This window comes from Psammomys obesus, unplaced genomic scaffold, assembly GCF_907164565.1.
Source record: "Psammomys obesus unplaced genomic scaffold, mPsaObe1.curated_primary_1811, whole genome shotgun sequence".
NCBI classification, from domain to species: Eukaryota; Metazoa; Chordata; class Mammalia; order Rodentia; family Muridae; genus Psammomys; species Psammomys obesus.
The window spans coordinates 14,952,909-14,968,071 of record NW_026596095.1 but is presented as its reverse complement, the minus strand read 5'-3'; the positions used below and the strand labels follow the sequence as shown (position 1 = coordinate 14,968,071).

General features: G+C 40.2%; 1 protein-coding gene across 1 annotated transcript in view; it reads left to right on the top strand.

Annotated features, from left to right (window-relative positions):
* Positions 1-15,163, top strand: part of Ank2 (ankyrin 2) — a 467,017-nt gene that overhangs the window by 61,790 nt on the left and 390,064 nt on the right. The window contains exon 2 of the mRNA XM_055628050.1: positions 4,302-4,362. Coding sequence (XP_055484025.1) covers positions 4,342-4,362 — 21 coding nt within the window. The 5' untranslated portion in view covers positions 4,302-4,341. The remainder of the gene's footprint in view (positions 1-4,301; positions 4,363-15,163) is intronic.

Genomic DNA, 15,163 nt, shown 5'->3' with positions numbered 1-15,163 from the left:
AAAAAAAAAAAAAAAAAAAAAAAAAAAAAAAAAAAAAAAAAAAACAACAACAAACAAAACAAAACATAAAAAACCCCAAACCCACTTAATTGGGTTTGCAGTTTTAGAAGGCTCAAATCCATGATGGTGGAACAGAGGGATGACTGAGAGTTCACATCTTGACTTACAACAGTGAGGCAGAGAAAAGGCACCCTGGGGATTACACCAGTCTTTTGAAACCTCAAAGCCCACCCCCAGTGGCACACCTCCTCCACAACGTCACACCTCCTAATCCTTCCCAAACAGTTCCAATAACTGGGAACCAAGTGTTCAAAAATACAGACTTATGGGGGCCAATCTCATTCAAGCCATCCCAAACCTTATAATAGAAGCAGCAATGGTAGACCACACGTGTTGCTCGTTTCTTAGTTTATGCCACTGGCTGTCAGGTGAAGGTTGCTGTCCAATTTCATGCTCAACAGCTAGCGATTTCAGCAAAAGTTTTGAATGGATTTAGATTGCGCCTTTCATCTAGGAATTTTTTGAAGATACAAATTAAAAAGTGTAAAACAAACTTTTGAATGTTGTGCAGTGGAAAAAATCCCTTTTCTGTGATTAAATAGGAGTGATTAAATAGGAATGCTAAAGAGATATTTGAAAAAATGAGGTGTGTCCGTAAGAATGATAAAAGCTGGTTCCAAATCAATATATATTATTTTAAAGAGCATAACTATATGAATGTAATAGAACAATTCTAGGATTTCTTGTAAAGGTTGATAAGTCCAAGGAGTGTCTTTTCTCTTTAAATACGCCTCCATCACCCTTTTTCCTTCACTGAAGAATAGATGGGCATACTAAGCTAGGACTGTTGAAGATACGTTAATGAACCTACAAGTCCACCAAATTATAGGAACCCATAAGGAATGTGGCACATTACCATAGGACAACCATCATTCATCCTAGGCAAGACATGAAGGACCCGACCACAATAAAGGAAAGTGTGCTGCTGGAGGACGGATGGGGGACCATCTGATCGAAACTAGGCAGATGCTGCCATTGTCAGTGCTGTTGGAGCAGGAGGGAACAGATGAGCAAACATCTTCATCTCTCTCTCTGCTTCCATTTAGGAATCTGCTGCCTAGTCATTCCACTGGTCAAACCTGATGGAATCCAGTGGGCAGGGGAGCTCATGTGATGAAATCTGTAGGGTCAGCATCACAGGACAAGAACAGGTCAGAGGAGGAAAAGTACACAGATGTGAAGGATGTACGCTTAGGTCAGAGCTAGGAAGTAACAGCGCTTGCAGGCTTTTTTTTTTTTTTTGTCAAATTAAAGAAAATGTTTCAAGATAAATCAAGGGCACAGAAAAACAGGAGAATAAGATCAGGTGTTTGCTTGTATAGAAAGAGCTTTGGTAGGGGTGCAAGATGAATGAAAGAAATTATTTTGGAAGGATGTCCTGATACATGGTTTTCAAAGACAGTTTCAAGATTATAGATGTTGTCCACTGGATCTAAAGGAAATGTAAAGAGAGTCTTTCTAACCACTCTGAGTGACGAGGAAATCTTAGTGTGAAAGGCTGAATATTACTGGGAAAAGGGATGGAGACAGAAGACAGGAAGTCACGATGGAGAGAATGCCGGCTTAGCATTCAAGAAGCTGGGCCTTGCATATTCAGTGTGGTGGACTAGGTAGACCCTGAATCCGCTTTCCATAGACGAGATATGTTCTACTTCACATGGTCATTGTGAGGTTAAAGGAGGTCATGCGTGTAAAACGCTTCGAGCTAGGTCTAGACACAGACTGTTGTCAACGGATTTAACCATACGTTAAATGATACGTAACTGATTTTCGCATGCCAGATTTATGCCAGGCATATCCTACTTACTATCTGTAATTCTTTAAGTAACCTCGTTTCATGGAGATGCTGGAGGCTCAGATCTCAGCAATTTGTACAAAGCCTGTAGTTAGTTAGTGGCCATGCCAGGACCTGAAGCCAGGCCAATTAGATCCCAAAGCCAGGCTCTTCCTGGTAAACCCCAGAAGACAGTCTTTGTCCTTTTCCTCTCACAAGACAAATACTTTTGAAGTAGCTTTCTCTGAAGTCAAATGATACGACTGCATGGTGAGTTTTCTTTGAAATTCTGTCCAGGAAAAGCATTGAAGTTGATAAATACAGGCTCCTAGTGAAAGGTATAAAACACTTGAATATAATGTGCCAAGCAGCACAATTTCCAAACGGATACACCCACTGAAATCCAAGCTTGCTTTTGTATTTCCCTCAGTGAGTCACTGGGGTCTCCTCACTGCCCTCAACGCTAGACCCTTCTTTATACCCTAGTCTGCCTGCCTAATTCCCTAACCCACATGGGGAAACCAAGAATGAATTTCTGCATTTAAAAAGTTGTTTTAAAAATCAATTCATCAATAAAATGACAAAAATATACAAGAATCTATGAACTTTCTAAAGCAAATAAACCCAGAGTAAAGAGGCAAGGCCTAGTGTATTAGTTTATGTAATAAGCCTAATAAGAAAGATTTTATTGGCAACTGAAAATGAATTAAAATCTTAATGCTATGTGTAGCAGAGGCTCTGCATGGAGGATAGATGCTGTTTTTAGAAAGCTGAAAAGGAAGAGTCAAATAAGAAATGTGGTGGACAGGAATCTATGCAAGCAAAACACCCATACATATAAAATAAAACTTAAAAATTAAAACAAGAATAATGGCACGTATCTCACAAAACAGTGGAACACACACACACACACACACATCAGCATCTATACTAGTGGTTCTCAACCTGTGGGTCATGACCCCAAAGGTTTCGAATGACCCTTTCACAAGGGTCACCCAAGACCATCACAAAAGGCAGATATTTACATTATGATTCATAACAGTAGCAAATTTACAGTTGTAAAGTAGCAACGAAAAAATAACTTTATGGTTGGGCGTGCACTACAACACGAGCAACCGTATGAAAGGGTCATAGTGTTAGGAAGGTGGAAAACCACTGATCTAAATGATCATGAAGAAGCTAGCAGCTAAAGAAATTCTTCAGCAGCAGCTTCATGCAGATTTACACACCTTAAACCGAGATGCAAGGAGCGGAGCAGATGCTCAGTCAGTAGGAGCAGTTGCTCTGAACGTGTGAGGACCCGAGTTTGCATCCTCAACACTCAGCATAGCCAGACACGGCTGTTGGTGCTTGCAGCCTCAGAAGTGGGGGCTGAGTGGTGGTAAGATTTCCAGATGGCTTCCGAATCAAGCACGCATGAGCAGCACTAACCTGAAACAAAACAAAACAAAACAAAACAACAGGGCTGAAATTAAGAGCGGAGGTGTTGGGAGATTAAGGGAGAGTTAGAGGGGGAGCTGGGATGGATCGTATTTCCTTGTAAACACGTGTGAAGTTCTCGAAGAATGAGAAGAAAAATTAGAAGGATGACTTAGGCTTCTCAAAGCTCAAGCCTAGCCTAGCCAAAATGGAGACTTCTGGTTCCGTAGAGACCCTGTCTCAAAGCACTAAGACGAGAGAAGAGCAGAGAAATACGAGTGACCCTGGCCACCACATGTATGTGCAAGGGCATGTACACACACATTCGCACGGAACCACACACGTGCACCGTGACGTGCACGTCCTGTAGAGTGGAGTGTGGTGCATTGACAGCACACTGTATGCAAGCTCTCGTGCTAGGTTTGTAAGTGAAAACGTAGAAATACTCTTAGATTTGAGGAAAAAAGGAGCAGGAATGAGAGAAAGCAGTGTTGGTGTTGTATGGTGGAATAGGAGATGTTCAGTGTTCCAAGATAGCGTTCTGAGAGCGTTCAGCAATACATTTTCATTTTTTTTTTTTTGTACTCTACTAAAGTGAGTGAGCATGGAGGTAACAGACCCACCTATCTAACAGTGTATAGATAAGCTGTATTAACACAGGTTTGGGTGCAAAGAAGTGATCAGTGTCAACCAAAATATATGGCTTCATGTTGCTGGCTACACTAAACTTGAGCCAATAGAATCATTTGTGTGAGTGAACGCAAGTATCTCTATTGTTCATAATCCCCCCCCCCCACATCCTCTTCCACAATTGGTACGATTACGGAAATCCTCATATGATCTGAAATCTATGCCTTTTGCGTATCATATGCTATGTTCATATTATATTTTGTCTGCTTTTTAAGCCCTTGAATAATATTTTGTTTTATTCTTTTGCATTACAAAGAGTTGTGTCAGTGTGCACTGCAAACTTAATTAGATTTAGTTCAAATCTAACTGCTGTGATTACAAACTCTTAATGTTGTTTCTTTTTTTTTTTCCTCTTTAGGTAAGTAACTGATCAGGGACATGAAGATCTGGTATTTCAAATGACAACCATGTTGCAAAAGGTACTTTTGGTATTTTAATGTTATTTTGAAGGAATCCTATCAAAAGACAAAGGCTAGAATGTAACTGATTACTACTTCCCTTAAAAATCTTGCCAGGCCACAGGGGAAGAGGACACACTCAGTCCTGATGCAGCTTGATGAGCTGGGGTGGATGGGAAAGGGAGATCCTCTTTTCTGAGGAAAAGGGGAGGGGGAGGGAGAAAGGAGGGAGGGTGGGACTGGGAGAAGATGACGGATGGAGCTACCACAAGGATGTAAACTGAATAATAATAATAAAGAAAATCTTCTGAATCAGAGCAGGCCATGGTGGTGCATAACTGTAATCCCAGCACTTGGGAGGCAGAGGCAGGTGGATCTCTGAGTTTGAGGCCAGCTTGGTATACAAAGCAAATTCCAGGACATCCAGGGTTACACAGAGAAACCCTGTCTCTAAAAACAAAACAAACAAAAATATCTTGCAAACCAGATGTAAGGGCATCATAGCATTAATAATTTTAAATTATTAGGAAAGTATCACAATCATTTCTTCTATGTCTCAGTGGTTATTACCAGTATAATATTAATATTATGTGGGAATGGAAAGAGAAAATGTCTTTTCCTCAGATTCATTTTTGGACAATGAGGATGGAAGGAAGCTGATTGACTGTAATAGACAGAATAGCCACACTGGGAGTCATCCTGCACCCAGCTCTCATTTCTGTTCTTAGGGTTTATTTTCTGGGGCCAAACTGTCTTCAGAATTAGTTATAATATTCACTGCTTTAAGCTTGTTGACAAAAGTGTTTGATTCTGGTTAATTAAATTGGACTGCATCCATGTGAAGAATTCCCCAGGAAAAAAATTACATCTGTTGAAATTGCTTTTTGATAAAGGAAAACAGAAGGAAACAGGGGACATAATACAGAATTATATAGAGAAGTAACAGAGTGAAATTTTTCTTAGTCTGATGCAGCACACTTGATTTTTGGAATTCTGTTCTTTTTAAAAGACATGATCATCCAGGGGATTTTTTTTTCTCTAGAATCTTCAAAATGTTATGGAAACCATCTCAATCTGAATACAGAAAAAATACATACATTATAAACTCTTAGGCTGGTTGTGTTACATCACAGCATTTGTAAACATTCACAATACCAGTCGTGTTTTGGATGTCATGAATCATGTGCTGTCTCTTCACACAAGATTAATAACTACAAATGACTAGAAGATGTAGGGGGATACAGAAGAGGAGAAATGTTTTCTTATAAAGAATGCAATTTTAAGAGGGAGGGAGTAGGATTGGGAAGGGGTGGGGGAGGGGGCTACAGCTGGGATACAAAAAAGTGAATAAACTGTAATTAATAAGAATAAAATTAAAATTAAAAAAGAATACAATTTTAAAGAACTTCTTGTTTTGCTAACAATTTCCTTGTAAAATTTTGGGCACTGCCAGTTGAGGAGGATGTGTTTGAGAAAAAAAAAAAAAACAGTTTAAGAAATAACTTCACACAAAAATCTTTATGCTCTTTGAATGATGCCTATTTAATCACAATAAATTTCTATACTCTGTAGGCATTGCTTTCTTAACATTGTTCTTGACAGTTTTACTGTTGTTACTAATGGGAGGACACCATTCCACTTGGGCTATTTTAAGGGTGGTAGATATCACTCTGTTTTGTTTTATGAGTAATATTGTTTGCATAAGCCTGTGATAGTACCGTTTGACTTACTTCAAGCACCAGTGAGGCTTTCCAGTGAGTGGCCTGTTGGAACCGGAGAATCCCAGCAGGACAGCGCAGAGAGAGTTGTGGTAGATCAGGGAATGGTTGTCTCATAATTGCATGATAAGTTCCTGGGAGGGTGGTGGCTCCGGAAGGCTGGCCCACTGACTAGCAGGGCCTTCTTTATCTTTTCATTCTGTGCTTCCCTTTCCACAGGAGAGGCTCCTCCATTCTGGTTTGTGTCTTTGAACTCTGTTTAGGTGTCTGTCCCTGATTCCCACTTTAAAATCTCTGTTTAGTGGTGTGTGAAGTCTCATCTAGTTACAGAGAAGTCGGCAGCAAAAGGAGATGGGAATAATTAAAATGGTTAAATGTGAAACCATGTGAGCCAGATACAACATTTATAAACTTTAGATGTCTTTTTTTCAAGGCCTACTTAACATGTAAGAACTGGGAGAAAAGCCAGGCGTGGTGGTGCACGCCTGTAATCCGGCACTCAGGGAGGCAGAGGCAGGTGGATCTCTGTGAGTTGGAGGCCAGCCTGGTCTACAAAGTGAGTCCAGGAGAGCCAAGACTACACAGAGAAACCCTGTCTTAAGAAACAAAACAAAACAAAACAAAACAAAACAAAACAAAACAAAACAAAAGAACTTGGAGAAAATACCAAAGACTGAATTTTTCTGATATTGGGGAACAGTATATTCTGCTATGACATGGTCATTAATATATGTAATTTTGTTTGCATGAGATAACCAAAAATGTAAAAGTAGAGATGCCTGTTTGTGTATTTGCCTATACATCAGATGTAATCTTTGAGGCAAATTCCTGAAGTAATGGATATTGACTTTTCATTCTACCCATTACTAATTTGTTTGAACTTTAGGTACCTACATCTTGCAAATTGTGCACTTTATGACATTACTTTCTCCTGAAGCACATACATCATTGCTAATAATGACTGAATTAGATTTGTTTGTCTTGATTGACTTAAGCTTCTCTAACCAACAAATCAAATGGGAGCTCTCTAGTTTTCCCAGTACATATAATTAGATGCGGCATCTCTATGTCAATTGCATTTTACATGCAGTTTTTGTGACTAGAGAAAATGATACTCTTGTTTCGTATTTTTTCCTGCTGTCTGGGGTTAAAAACAGTCACCGTCTTCATTGAAGCTTGTTCTTTCTTTGTTGTGAAAAAGGAAGATAAATTTAAAAATCAGTAAGCTAAAGATTGCTACTTTTTTTTTTTAAAACAAATGAAAAAAAAGAATATATTTTTTTTTTTGAGAAGAGTATTTAATCCATGATGAGGTGGAAAAACAATTGAGAAAGACATGTAATATCACCCTCTGCCTTCCATACGTGTGCATGTACTCATGCACGCACATACATGCACAAAATGGAAAAAGAAAGTATAAGGGTTTGACAAAGTAAACAAATTTTTGGTGACCTTATTGATTAGTTTTTTCCAAATCAAAGGTCATTTCCGTGGCCCACAATTAATTTCCTCAATTCCTGTCTGTTCGCTAGTCTGAGAGGAATTACTGATGAGATACTGTATTGGTCTTATGGTTAGACAAGGAACAACGGTAAGATTTTGCTACTTGCCAGTCAAATTCTTCACTGATTTTTTCAGACGAATAATCAAATATGCATGAACTTTTGGCATGTGTTAGAAGGACTTTCCTCTACAGCAGTGTGCAAGTCCCCTGTACTCAGAGCAAAGCATAGGAAGATAGCATGACTTCAGCCTGATCAGAGGACGGAAACTGGAAATACAGAGCTTGGGGAAGAGATCGTGCCCTTCCCGGCATGCATCTGGCCCTCTTTGTTTTGCTCCTGTCAGCTGTGGTTATCCAATGGTGCAAAGAAAACATTATCAAATGCTAACAGCTTTTAGAAGTGCTTTTAAGCACCTCAAATTATGGTGAGGGTTGCAAATCTTATAGAAAGGGCTCATCTCAGGGAAGCTTTATCCAGAGCCATAAGGCATGGTGAACTCCAGTTCCCGAGAGCTTCTCTTAGGTGAGACTCTAAAGGAGGGGACATTCACTGCGGACAGGAGACAGGTATGTGTTTCATGGATCTGCAGGAACCAGGAGAGGGAGAGAGCAGAATTCTGCAGATGGATGAAAAGGGACTTTAAATAACCCAACTTAACTTTCTGGCAAGGATCCAGTACACTTCTTCAGCAAGATACATTGAACTTTCTAGATTTGCAAATGCACATATTTCTGTACAGTACAAGTAGCCAAATACTGAGGCTTCAAAAGGAGAGTTATCTTTTGTCTTCCTCACCTTGGAAAGGGAGTAATATTTGGAGGACAGTATACTCCTGAGAGATCTTAAAGGCAATGTTTGAAAACTGTTTAAAGATAAACCTTCTTTAAAAGAGTTATAAACACCTGTTTGTGTTCCTAAAATATTTTATCACAGTTGACAGACACCCAAGCAAAATTCTTTGTAATTTGAAGAGTTTGTTTTATTATTTAATTGCTGGCTTTTTAAGTATGTGTAGCCAGGGGGTAACTTAGACAATACCTTTTACTAATTTTATGCACAAAACAAGCTTCATGATAAAGAATTTTCCACTTGTGCCGTCAATCTCGAATTCCAAATCTTGGATTTTGGAGCATCTTCAAGTCTTAGGTTTGGGTAATTAGAGATGATCAACCTCATGTTAAACACGAGCCTTTGATGCTCCAGCTGAACTTACATTTCCTCTGAGAGCCTTGAGGTCAGAGGTCAGCACTGCCAACGGTGTGCTGTGAGCGCCAGGGCATTGACTTTCATTTCGCTTGCATTTTTATTTCTGCTGCATCAAATAAGATCTACAAAGGAAAAGAAAAAGAGTCAAACTGGACAAGTTATAGGTCATCAATGGGTTAGACCTGCTGAATAAAATGACAAAATTCAGTGATCAGGAGATAATACTGGGAAAGTACTAGCAAATAAAATAGTGATTTTAGCAATACAATACAATATTGTTTTAAAATTTTACAGTCTTTTGTGTGTGTGTGTGTGTGTGTGTGTGTGTGTGTGTGTGTGTGTGTACTAAGGACTTATACATCAGATGCATGGGAAAGCAAGGGGCAGGGTTAAGACTCCTGCTTTCTCTCAACCAAGGACCATGTATCGATATAACCTAGAACCTCTGCGCGGATGAAGCCCATGGTAGCTCAGTAACCAACTGGTTTCCCATAGTAAGGGGAACAGGGACTATTTCTGACAGGAACTCAATGGCAGGCTCTTTGACCTCCCCACCCCGAAAGGGAGGAGTAGTCCTGCTAGGCCACAGAGAAAGACTTTGTAGCCAGTTCTGAAGATACCTGATAAAACAGGATCAGATGAAAGGGAAGGAGGTCCTTCCCAATCAGTGGACTTGGAAAGGGGCAGGGAGGAGATGGGGGGGGGGAGGGAGGGTTTGAGAGGGAATGAGGGAGCAGATACAGCTGAGATACAGAGTTAATAAAATGTAACTAAAAAAAAAAAAGACTCCTGTTTTAACTGGGACCACTCATTAGATCATGCACAGACTAAGATCGTATTGATTACCTGGGCTAATTTCTCAGGCTCCAAGGCCTGTTACATTTTGTGTGCTTCTAGATGTGTCAGCTTTTTTTTGCAATGGATACTTGTATAATTGTCTAGAAATGTGTTTCTGGCTGAACCTTGTATGTATTTGGGGCTGGATTTGAGTGAGTGATCGATGAATACAGTTCGAGATCCAGACCCAGATGTTCAGCATCATCTCAGTTAGTTGGATGTGAACAGCATCCTTCTCACAGTAAGCCTTTTCAGTTAAAGGATTAAAAAAAAACTCCAGTTCTGAGAGGATGCCCGTCAGCACCCAACAGGAAGGCATGCTGGGCTTAGTGTAAGTCTTTTATCATGTGACTATTGCATATGAAGTCTACATTTTCAGACAGGGTCTCATTTTATAACCCAGGCTGGCCTTGAGTTTCTGATCCTCCTCTCTTACCCTCTCCAATGCTGGGATTCAGTGTGTACCGCCATGCTGGCTCCATTACAGGTGTGTACTACCACGCTGGCTGGGTTACAGGTGTGTACTACCATTTTGGCTCAATATAAATTTTTATTGTGGTAAAACATGTAATATGATCAATATATTTAAAACAAGGTGCCACCCTGTCATTTCTCCGTTGTGCTGCCAGAGAAGAGGTGACCTTTCCTACTGTACTCTAGGTAACTCTGCCAGCGCATCCAGGTTAAAGAGGAGGAAAAATGGCACAAAGGCCAAATTGCTGGGGAACTATTTAAAATAGGGAAATAGTGTAAACTTCGGAAGTGAGTGAGCTAAACATGTTTCTGTTTAATTATTGTGAACGCCACAGAATTCTTGATTAGGTTTGGGGAATTAGAGATGACCAACCTTATATTGATCTGCGTCGGTGTGACACATTGGCACGAAAAACATAAACACTTTTAGTTCAAAATAATTTTTTGATCAATTTTCTGGCATTACTATTTTTGAAAAAAAAAAATCAAAGGGGAAACCTGCAACGGTGCGCCTTCAAACATGATTCCTTTTGATGAATGGATAAGTCAAACCTCTAGTGTTTCGAATACAGTTTTCCTTTGTAAGTCATTCATTCTCACCAAGGAAAACTCAAGTAAAACTCTACTCCTCTAACATTCCCACAGAGGGAAAGTGTGTACACAGGCATACATGACATTAGTATCAGAGTGTTCACACCCGACTTCCATCTGCATCGGTTACGTAAAGGGCCGGAGGCAGCAAATGAACTTTACGCTATTGAAGCTTGACGATCTCATTTCTGGAACATGATTTTGCTTAGAGTCTACTAAGACTAAATATACGTGGTAAAACTTCTGCCTGTTATCATGAAATGGTATGCCTGGAACACAAAGAGTAAACATGAGGTTTTTTTTTTGTTTTGTTTTGTTTTTTCTTTCCTGTATATATTTTAGTGTCAACGGCCTGAAATTCTGCAAAGGAAGGCAAGGAATGAATTTTAGTAAGATAAAAAGTTATTACTAAGCCACTAAGTAAATGCATTTATTGTAGAAGTCAGACAGCACCTTTTGACTCTGACTGATAACACTGGAATTCCCCAATTAGTAAACTAATCACAGGGGTCTGCAGCGTTTGTTCTGATGTGTCCTGAAAGAGAAAACGGGCTAAGGGGCTGGACATGGTAGAAGCCTGCCTTTTGTCAGTTCCCAAATGCTAACGCACTAGGTTCTGTGTGACATTTTAATTGCCAGCTAGGTCTGTGAAACCTAGTGAGAGGAAATGGTGGGATGTGCTGTTGTCAATCAAAATCACCTGTGATGCCCATCACAGCTTCACACCTTTGCTCTGAAGCAGAAGAGAGTGACTTACAGAGCTCTGGGGGAATAACTGATGGAGAGAGAGAGTTTTGTCTAGACCCGAGGGATCTAGGTATAGAAGACTCCATGATGACCCATGTCATTTACTTAATTAAAAATTATTTTTAAAGTAGCCAGAAATTATATCTGTACAACTGTAATCCTATCAGTCAGGAAGCTGAGGCAGGTAGATTTTTAAATTCAAGGCTGGCCCAGATTAGTTATAGAGACTGTGACTCAAAAAATTAATTAAATTAAAAAGTATTAAAGGCACTATTATTAGGAATCTACTATTTTAAAATATGGTTAATTTTCAAACACTTACAAATTATTAGTGTGAGTGCCAAATTTTGCATCGTCCTTTATTTATTTGTTGGCTGCGACTGTGAAGTTTCTCTTTTCCACTGATGCCGGATTGCGCACTGCAACCCACTCATGACTCAACCTTCTGTGTGCTGGAATTAGAGGTGTGAGTCACCACTCTTAGCTCCATGCTTCACTTGGGTCAGCTTTCTTCTTACCAGCGTTGATAATGGCGTAATGCTTTGGCCACACCACGGAGATGCTTTCAGTGACTGCTGTGATCTCATGACATTTGAGTGGGCAATGTCAACATACTGATAGGACCTTCTAACAGTCAAACAAGACAGGTTCCCTATCAAGAAGCATTTAGTTGAAATACTAATGTTTCAAAATCACACACACACACACACACACAGCAGATAGGGAATGGAGCGGTAAAGAGCAAGATGCATTTTATTTTGACACAGGTGTATCCTTTTAAAACTAAGTTAAGTCGATTTTAAGTGATATTTAGTAACACCAAGCATCCTTATTTTCAGCTGTACAAATATTATTGGAACACCACTGTTTATAAATCCCCTGACTTTCTAAAGATGTTTCCATGTTACTTACAAGCAAGGTGTAGATTAGCACAATGAAGATATTCCTTTGCTTGTTTTCCTCACGCAGTGGGAAAGTCTTACCTAATTGCATTGGCGTGAGAATTCCGTAGGCCTTCTTTAGTTCTTATTGCATACAAACACACACATTTTAGAATCAAAGATGCTCTCTTCTGCCCGTCTCCCATCTTCTGTTTAATATTATGTGAAATTTCAACTATTAAATAATTAAAGTTTGTGCTTAAGATCATGGATTTCTGGGTAGTAACTATACTGAGAATCATAATTATTTCTGCATATGCTATAAGCAGGAAGTTTTATTGGTTATTGATCCAACTGATTTCTGTATATAATCTTATGAAACATTTTTCTGCAGTAAGTTTCTTTGTTTTTGTTTTTTTGTAGTTATATAATGTGTTATTGTGGAGAAATCATCTTGAGGTTTATGAGATACCATGTATCTAAGCATTTTTTTTCTGATTGTTTTGAGATAAAGATTTGTACTGTGTAGGCTGGCCTTGAACTCACTAAGTAGCAGAGGCTGTCCTTGACATCCAGTCCTTCTCACTCAAGTGCTGGGATCACAAGCAATTCACTTCATTTTGAAAAGATTGTAAAATACAATTCTTTCTTCTATCCTCTATTTGTGCCTATGCTTAAATGTTTGTTACCATGGTAGCGAAGGAAAAAGTGTTAGTTTTTCATTGCTAAGTGTCAAATGGCATGGTCGTCTACACATAGCACTTAGAGTTTACAGCAATTCAGCACTGCGAATCTGTGCTTGGGTGTATTAGCCTGGGAATTATTATTATCTGACTGGCAGTGGAGTGGGGGTAATTGTCTAGAAATCACAAGACTGCTGCTAGCATTCGCTCAAGTGCTGGTTAGCACTGAGGCCTTAGACAATGACAGGACTGCTTTGCCCGACCTTTGGCCTGTACCCACTCTAAGGACCTCTGTTCCCATTAAATGGAAGCTTCAAGGAAAGGTCTCTTTTTTTTGTCTGGGAGGGTTATGGAGAGGAAGTGATGTTTGAGCAGATCTATATTCCAATGCGCTTGTACCAGCTTCTGCAATGCTCACATGTGGCTGGTCAATTCTCTTTTTATACAGCCTGATGTCTATTCACTATGCATGCCTTAGTTAGGGTTACTATTGAAATGATATAACAGCATGGTCAAAGCCACTTGGGAGGGAAAGGGTTTATTTGGCTTACACTTCCATATCACCATTCATCATTATTGGAGGAAGTCAGGACAGGAACTCAAACAGGACAGGAACTTGGAGGCAGGAGCTGATACAGAGGCCACAGAGGTGTGCTACTCACTGGCTTGCTCCCCGTGTCTTGCTCAGCTTGCTTTTTTAAAGCTTATTATTATTATATCATTATTATTTATTATAATTTATTCACTTTGTATCACTGCTCCCTTCGTCATCTGCTCCTGGTCTCATCCTCCCTCGCCTTTGCTCCCATTCCCCTCCCCTAGTCCACTGATAGGGGAGGTCCTCCTCCCCTACTGTCTGACCCTAGCCCATCTGGTCTCATCAGGACTGTCCAGATCCTCTTTCTCCATGGCCTGGTAAGGCCACCTCACCAGGGGGAGATGATCAAAGAGCAAGCAACTGTGGCCATGCCAGAGATTGCCCTTGCTCTCCTTACTAGGGAACCTCCATGGAGACTGAGCTGTCCATGGGCTACATCTGAGCAAAGGGTCCAGGTCCTCTCCATACATAGTCCTTGGTTGATTCATCAGTCTCTGCAGGGGCTCCTGGGCCCAGAATTTTTGGCTCTGTTGGTCTCCTTGTCCCCTCCAGGTCTTTCTATCTCCCCCCTTATGGCAGAAAAGCACTTAAAGAAATGCTCAGCATCCTAAGTCATCTGGGAAAAGCAAATAAAAATGACCGTGAGGTTCCACCTTACACCCATCAGAATGGCTAAGATCAAAAACTCAAGTGACAACAGATGCTAGAGAGGTTGTGCAGAAAGTGGAACCCTCCTCCACTGCTGGTGGGAATGTAAACTGGTACAACCACTCTGGAAATCAATCTGGAAATTAATCAAATCAAAAATTAATCCTAATTTTCTTTCTCAGAAAATTAAGAATAGTTCTACCTCAAGTTCCAGCTATACCACTCCTGGGCATATAGCTGAAAGATGCTCAACCGTGCGACAAGGACATTTGCTCAACTCTGTTCATAGCAGCTTTATTTATAATAGCCAGAATCTGGAGGTTCCTCAACCGAGGAATGGATACAGACATTGTGGCACATTTACACAGCGGAGTACTACTCAGCAATTAAAAACAAGGAAATCATGAAATTTGAAGACAAATGGATGGAACTAGAAAAGATCATCTTGAGTGAGGTATCCCAGAAACAGAAAGACACTCATGGTATACACTTACTTATAAGAGGGTATTAGCCGTATAATTCAGGATAAACATACTAAAATCTGTACACCTAAAGAAGCTAAACACAAGGAGGACCCTGGGGAAGATGATCAGTCCTCATTCAAAAGGACAAACAGGATAGACAGCGGAAGTGGGAAAAGGCAGGGAACATGACAGGAGCCTACCACAGAGGGCCTCTGAAAGACTCTACCCAGCAGGGTATTAAAGCAGATGCTGAGACTCATAGCCAAACTTTGGGCAGAGTGCAGGGAATCAGCTTGCTTTTTTTATGGCCCAGGGATGACTTCACCCACAGTGGGCTGGGCCCTCTCCAATTAATCACTAATTAAGAAAATGCCATCCAGGCCTGCCTGCAGCTGGATCTTGTGGAGACATTTCCTCAACTCAGGTTCCCTCCTCTCAGATGTTTCTAGTCTGTGTCAAGTTGACATAAA